This window comes from Maudiozyma barnettii, assembly GCF_903064755.1.
Source record: "Maudiozyma barnettii strain CLIB 1767 genome assembly, contig: KABA2_02, whole genome shotgun sequence".
NCBI classification, from domain to species: Eukaryota; Fungi; Ascomycota; class Saccharomycetes; order Saccharomycetales; family Saccharomycetaceae; genus Maudiozyma; species Maudiozyma barnettii.
In genome coordinates, this window is record NW_024545239.1 from 378,581 (window position 1) to 386,012 (window position 7,432).

Sequence of the window (7,432 nt, forward strand, 5' to 3'; positions counted from 1 at the left end):
ATCTTTAGAAGCCGTCGAGGAGTCTGACGTACAACTTAATAAACACTGTTCGCACTCTTTTAGAATTTCCTTACTAGTCTTCCCATAATTATCTTGTGATTCCAAGAACGAGTTAAACCGGGTTTTCCATTCCCCAGTCATCGTTAGAAATCTCCCAATATTTGCATATGTTTTCATGTCTAAGCTCTTATTGTTTATATAATAACCTTCGTATGCCATTATTTTTTTTCTTGTATTTGGGTTTATATGTTCTTATCCATTATACCACAAGTTGTATTGTTGTGAATATCGGATTAACTTTTCTAATGTTCTGTCAATATACCTTGAACTTTAATCAGTACCTTTTAAAGACCAAGCATCTTATTTTAGTTGTCGCGAACGTTTCCTGCGTTGTGATTTTTTTTCCCGTAATATCAATACTGAAAGATAAAATAAATGTTAATATTAGATATCTAAATGTCAAACTACCCGATTTTTGAGATGGAATAGTGTACAAAGGTAATTAAATAATATTGTTTATTATATAGTGAAATTTAGTAGTTCCATACTAGATTTGTCAATGCTCCCATCTTCAAGTTGAACCCACCTCGTTAGTAGTTTATGGCTTCTAGACACAACAAACTTACTTGGAGGTACAACTTCAGGCTGCTCTTCCTTCTTATCCTTGTCGTTATTTGTTTCATCTTTCTCTACCTCATCGGTTGATTTGTCTTCATCTTCAACTTGTTTCTCCTCATCCTTAGATTCTTTCTTATTATCACCACCTTCTACCATATCTTTGATTTTCTGTTCTTCAGCAATTGAATATTCGTTCCAAGTTTTTATTTGTGCTAAACATTTCTGTATTAGATCATCTTTCATTTTTCCCTTTAGATCCTTAAAATATTCAATCAGTATATCGTCATACTCCGTAGGGATCTCTTCAGTATTAAAAAAATGCTTGATCAACCAGTTTTGCTTTGATTTAGCAAATTTCCAAACATCCACAACCAAGCTTTGTTGTTCTTTATCAGCCGCTTCAGCATCGTTGGCATAGTTAATCTTAACATTTTCTAGATTTAATACACTCTTTGGAATATCGTCCGACACTTTTGTTTTATAAAAATCTAGTAAATAACGTAGTTGATCCTTCAATACAATATTTTTCTTTTGTAATCTTTCTTCTCTGGACAATTTTAATTTCTTCTTATCTTTCTTGGTCTTCGTGACTTTATTTTTGGTCTTACCAAGATCAGGATCGTTGTTGATGATACGTTTCTTCTCTTTCCTAGACAATGACCCAGTGGATAAATGTGTTGTCACATTCAATGGATCTTCTGTGCTGAAGTCATTGGTAACTTCGTTATTTTGTTTCTTGATAGCAATTCTCTTCCAAGCAGGGATATGTGTATTTTCCATTTCTCTTTGTTGGTGTATTTTATATTCTGCAAGAATATATGTAAAATCGTGACTATCAGAACTTTATTCACTGTAGGATTAAGTTATCAGAACGTATAGTACCTTTCATACATTTCTCAAATAAATAATCATCTCATCCATTCATTTAACGGATGAAAATTTTCGATGAGCTCAAAGTTTTGAAATTTTTTGAAGTCTTTCTTCCGTGAAAATATGTTTGGCTCTGCGCAGTTCGTCTGGAAGCATGAATTCCTTACTGTGGAAAATAGATATATACACATATGCACAGTATACCAAATACTAATAAAGGGAACAATTGATTACTTGATAAGTGAGTATTCCACTCCAAATTGTATTATATTTATAACTAATTCTGAACGACTGGTTCAGAATTGTCTATGTTGCCAGATCTTTGTTGAATGAATCAGGATGTCTAGAAACATTCTAATATGTGACTTTGATGAAACAATTTCAAACAAAGATACTATTAGTACATTTGCCAGATTGGCATATCATGTGAAACCTACTGCAAGTCCAAATTGGTCCCATTTCGAAACTACGTATATGAATGGGTACAATCATCTACAACCCAAATATGTTCAGAAAAGGTCATTACCATTACTTGCAAAACTTGGTACAAATGATAGAATCACTATGGACAACTATAACGTTTTATTTGGATCTGAAATCGAGTACCAAAGGCTATGTAGAAATATAGAATTGAATAGTATTCAAGAGATAGAAAAATATAATTTATTCAAGGGTGTTAGTACTCGTGATGTATCTACATATGTCCATAGTTTATTCAATGGGAGCGTAGATTCTATTGTTCGGAAAGGATTCATTGAATGTTTAGGGACTTTAAATATCGATGTCCATGACCTGTTTGTAATATCGATCAATTGGTCTCGAGAATTAATCCAGGATGCAATCTCTCAACAATATATTTCGTCTTCCAACATATATTGTAATGATCTTCTATTAGATCAAAATAAAGAATCGAAGTGTGTATATACAGGAAATTTTTCCAAATCATTATTAACAGGCTCAGATAAGATAGAAGTATTAAATAAATTGTATGAAGATAATAATGGTAGTAATAATGCGGAAAATTACAACAAATTTTGGTATGTTGGTGATAGTGAGACTGACATACTTTGTATCTTAGAGCCTCAAATAAATGGGATATTATTATTAGATCCACAAGAAAATGAGAAGAAATTCCTTAAATTGTCAATTGATGTATTGGGACTTGATGAGAATACAATTACAAACTTTATGAGTGATCCACAAATAAGATCATTAAGGTTTGCAGAGAAACAAACTGGTAATGGATCATATCTTGCGAAGACATGGTTTGATATAACCACACTAATACAACAAAATATGTGATAAATAAATAAATCATAAAAGAAGAAGGAACAGATTTTAAAAATCTTAAAATTTCATATCATTAAAAGAGGCATTATATATTTGTTTTTATATACTAAAAGTTTGAAATAAAGGTAAATAAAAGCTAAGAGTATGAAATTGTATATTCAATTGAAGGAAAATGGAGAGAAAAAGAAAACGGTAGAATCTTAATTTCTATAAACTATATTTAATATTCCTCCCTTCATCTTAATTTTGAATTTTTCATTTTTTAAAAAAAATACAACACAAACACTCAACTTCATATATAAGAATAATATCTTATATCACTTATTTCTTTGCAGATAGGAAAGCAACACCTGGTAATTCCTTACCTTCTAGTAGTTCTAGAGAAGCACCACCACCAGTAGAGACATGAGAGATCTTGTCAGTAGCACCGTACTTCTTAGCAACAGTAGCAGTGTCACCACCACCAATAATGACGGTAGCACCACTTTGACAAGACTTGACGACTTCGTCTAGTAGAGACTTGGTACCAGCGGCGAACTTTTCGAATTCGAAAACACCTGGTGGACCGTTCCAGACAATGGTCTTAGCCTTGGCGACAGTGGCAGCGAATAACTTTCTAGATTCTGGACCACTGTCTAGACCTTGCCAGCCAGCTGGAATACCTTCCTTGTCGGTGACGATCTTGGTGTTAGCGTCAGCAGAGAAGGCGTCAGCAATGACGAAATCGACTGGTAGGACGACTTCGACGTTCTTGGCCTTAGCCTTAGCAATCAAGTTTGGAACGATTTCAGCACCGGCTTTGTCGAAGATGGAGTCACCGATTTGAGTACCTTCGATGACCTTCTTGAAGGTGAAAGCCATACCACCACCAATGATGATGGAGTCGACCTTGTCTAGCAAGTTTTCGATCAATTGAATCTTGTCAGCAACCTTGGCACCCCCTAGAATGGCCAAGAATGGTCTTTCTGGGTTTTCTAGAGCCTTACCGAAGTATTCTAGTTCCTTAGTCATTAGGAAACCAGCAGCTCTTTGTGGTAGATCGAAACCAACCATAGAAGAGTGAGCTCTGTGAGCGGTACCGAAAGCATCGTTGATGTAGACATCAGCTAGAGAGGATAGTTCCTTTCTGAACTTGGTAACGGCTTCTGGAGAGGCCTTTTCCTTCTTATCATCGACCTTTCTGGAACCTTCTTCTTCAATGTGGTATCTCAAGTTTTCCAATAGGATAACGGAACCTGGAGCGGAAGCCTTAACAGCGGCGTCGACTTCTGGACCAACACAATCGTTTAAGAAAGTGACTGGCTTACCTAGTAAAGATTGCAATTCTTGAGCAACTGGAGCCAAAGAGTATTTTTCGTTTCTTTCACCATTTGGTCTACCTAGATGAGAAGCTAGGACAACGTATCTTGGGTTATGTTCTAGGACATACTTGATAGTTGGTAGAGCAGCAACGATTCTTTGGTTAGAAGTGATCTTCTTACCGTCTAATGGGACGTTGAAATCAACTCTAATGAAGACACGCTTGCCTTTTAATTCTAGATCTTTAACAGAAAGTTTGTTGGATAGAGACATTTTACTGATGATAAAAGTTCTTGGTGAATTGTTATACAAAAAAAATTTAGAATAAAACAACTTTGACAAAAAAAAAAATAAGAGTTGGTATTTAAATTTTCAAAATAATTAGATACAGGATTGCCTACTTACTTATATATTATATAATCAAGTGTGTATGTTTAGTTAAGGGAAATTGGATTGAGGCCAACGATAATATTAGTTAAATAGGGGGTGGCAGAAGAGAGGCAGAGAGTGTGGGAGAGAGAAAGAGATATGCAAGTACCACACAAGCAAGACTAATTGACCTATAGATTGAAGTTTGGTAACGTTCGCACATCTTTACTTGAGATAATAATAATAATAATAATAATAATAATAATTGAAATTTGAAATTTTATGGTGAAAAAGATGTTATGGGTTGGGTGTCATATGACATTAAGTAAATGAAGTAAATGTAAGATTATGAAAAATAAGATTATTTGACTTCCAAAATTCTTGAAATAAGAGAAGTCCGGGCTTCCCTAAATTTTCACTAAGAGAGGATATAAGTTTTCTATGTGCGTGTATAATACGATATATATATTCTTGCGAGATAATAATAAACAACAATAGCGTAGTAGATTAAATAAGCTGCGTCATTTTATGATTAAATATTTAATATTAATTTGTTTCTGGATGCTGTTGTTGCTGCTGCGCGTTTATAAAAAAACACCACGTATTTTTTTATTTGTGTATTGATATATCCTTGTACTTGCTGTGAAAAGGGAAGCGTAAAATGGGAAGCGAGTCTATTATATCTGGGGTGGGGTGGGAGAGATGGAAGCCCATTACTATACGTCTCTCTCTTTATATACCTCTCTCTCTCTCTCTCTTTTTGTACTTTGGGATATGAGGGAATCTATTCTATTCAATAATAATTATTATTATTATTTTTTCGTACTGTAAATTAGTAGTACCTTTTCAAATATATCTATAGAGATTAGAGATTAGAGGAAGCCCTTTTTTCTTCGTCTTCATTTTTTCGCTCACAATTTCCTTTATTGAATGAATGAAAAGAGAAAACAAAGTATTTTACATTTCCGATCTCAGACACGAATAGAATGTCCCATGAACGTATCTAAAAGAAATATGTCCCAGAAGCGACATTTTGTTCGTGCGCACGAACTATTTGTCCCTCTTTCTCTCTTTCGCTCTCTCTGATATATAGTAACCGATAATTCAAATCGCACAGACAAAGGCACACCTGAAATATCAATTCGGAGAGGGATGAAAATAAGTGTTACTTTATAGAAAAAAGGAAAAAACAGAGAACTAGTTTATAAACCGCGTCATGTAGTACGAAGCGATAATATACATATACAAATATCTAAATTCTACAAAATATTGCAAGCTTGTTTCGTTAATTAATATCCACTGTTCATATAAATCGGAGTTATAATTAATATCAATCTGAATATTGGTGTCTCTTAATACTAATTAAATCCGATTAAAAACCAGCATATAATAAATAGTAATTACTATTGTTTTGCCTATTTATACATTATAGTGTACATATCAGGAATAGAAGCTTCCTTATTCCTCTACTCCTTACTTCACTTTCTTCCCTCCCGCATCGGGTGAATGGAGTGAAGGAAAGAACCCTCATATGTATTAAAAATAAAAAATATGTCAATTAACAGGATAGATAGATGTGGTGTGTGTAAAACAAAATATTGATATGTGTAGTTTTATTTTATGCAGGTTCTCTTGAGAAAACTTTTTACCATTGATAAATACATATTATAAACCGATCATTGTTAACTATTAATATAATGAGCCGTACATACATTACCATACATATATATGTAGAGATCAGACAAGACAATCAGATTAGTGTACTAATCTGATGGGACAGTTGGTCCGTTATACCGAAATAAACAAAAAATAAAGTGATCATCCATCGCACGGCTCATACACATGTCTGTGGTTGAAGTGTCAGAAAGGACTGCAGAAAAACAGAGATAGAAAAGCTGAAAAAAAGAAAAAAGAAAAAAGAAAAAAAGGGAAAAGCAGACTATCTATTCTATTCTAATTAGATTTGATTGGAAGAACAGTAATAATAATGATAGTTTACTTGTCTTCGAGAGAATAAGCAGCAAATTACCACTTATTAATTATTACTTTACTTCTTTTTAACCCTCTCTTTTTTTCTCGTTAATATACCAGTATTCCATTATATTATATTATACTATATTACTAACGAGCAAAATGGCAAATATAATATAATATAGTATAGCACATAATGATGAAGAAAAAGAAAATGGTTGGTAATATTACCCGTGGATTTATATGTACCTTAAATGATTGAATATACGTTCTGTCTCATACGCACTGTAGCTGTAGCTGTAGCTGTCTAAACAGGTCTTTCTCTATCAATAATAAGTAATGAGTACATATAGAAGAACTAAAGGTATAACTCCTCATAATTTATCTTTTAAAGTTTAACTTAGTGATGACGATGACGACTTTTTTTTTATTTCACTTATTATTATAGTCATCATCTTCTTAGTATTATAATTATTATTATTGATTGATCTGGTTAACTGAGATACTGAGATGTTATACGTTTTTATATATATAAGGATATCGATTATTCTTTTTTTTTTTTTTTTAGTTTTCCTCATCCTTAGATTCTTTCTTATTATCACCACCTTCTACCATATCTTTGATTTTCTGTTCTTCAGCAATTGAATATTCGTTCCAAGTTTTTATTTGTGCTAAACATTTCTGTATTAGATCATCTTTCATTTTTCCCTTTAGATCCTTAAAATATTCAATCAGTATATCGTCATACTCCGTAGGGATCTCTTCAGTATTAAAAAAATGCTTGATCAACCAGTTTTGCTTTGATTTAGCAAATTTCCAAACATCCACAACCAAGCTTTGTTGTTCTTTATCAGCCGCTTCAGCATCGTTGGCATAGTTAATCTTAACATTTTCTAGATTTAATACACTCTTTGGAATATCGTCCGACACTTTTGTTTTATAAAAATCTAGTAAATAACGTAGTTGATCCTTCAATACAATATTTTTCTTTTGTAATCTTTCTTCTCTGGACAAT

At 33.0% G+C, this 7,432-nt stretch overlaps 3 protein-coding genes across 3 annotated transcripts; 1 reads left to right on the forward strand and 2 right to left on the reverse strand.

Moving 5' to 3' along the window:
• Positions 1-519: 519 nt before the first annotated feature.
• RBP95 (RNA-binding ribosome assembly factor RBP95) lies at positions 520-1,398 on the reverse strand (the record flags this gene model as incomplete). The annotated part of the gene is made up of 1 exon (XM_041548873.1): positions 520-1,398. The coding sequence occupies one exon, from the start codon at positions 1,396-1,398 to the stop codon at positions 520-522; it is 879 nt and encodes a 292-aa protein (XP_041404807.1).
• Positions 1,399-1,827: 429 nt separating this feature from the next.
• On the forward strand, positions 1,828-2,790 carry CTO1 (Cto1p; the record flags this gene model as incomplete). Its single annotated transcript, XM_041548874.1, has 1 exon — positions 1,828-2,790. The coding sequence occupies one exon, from the start codon at positions 1,828-1,830 to the stop codon at positions 2,788-2,790; it is 963 nt and encodes a 320-aa protein (XP_041404808.1).
• Positions 2,791-3,099: 309 nt separating this feature from the next.
• On the reverse strand, positions 3,100-4,350 carry KABA2_02S04026 (uncharacterized protein; the record flags this gene model as incomplete). Its single annotated transcript, XM_041548875.1, has 1 exon — positions 3,100-4,350. The coding sequence occupies one exon, from the start codon at positions 4,348-4,350 to the stop codon at positions 3,100-3,102; it is 1,251 nt and encodes a 416-aa protein (XP_041404809.1).
• Positions 4,351-7,432: the final 3,082 nt, after the last annotated feature.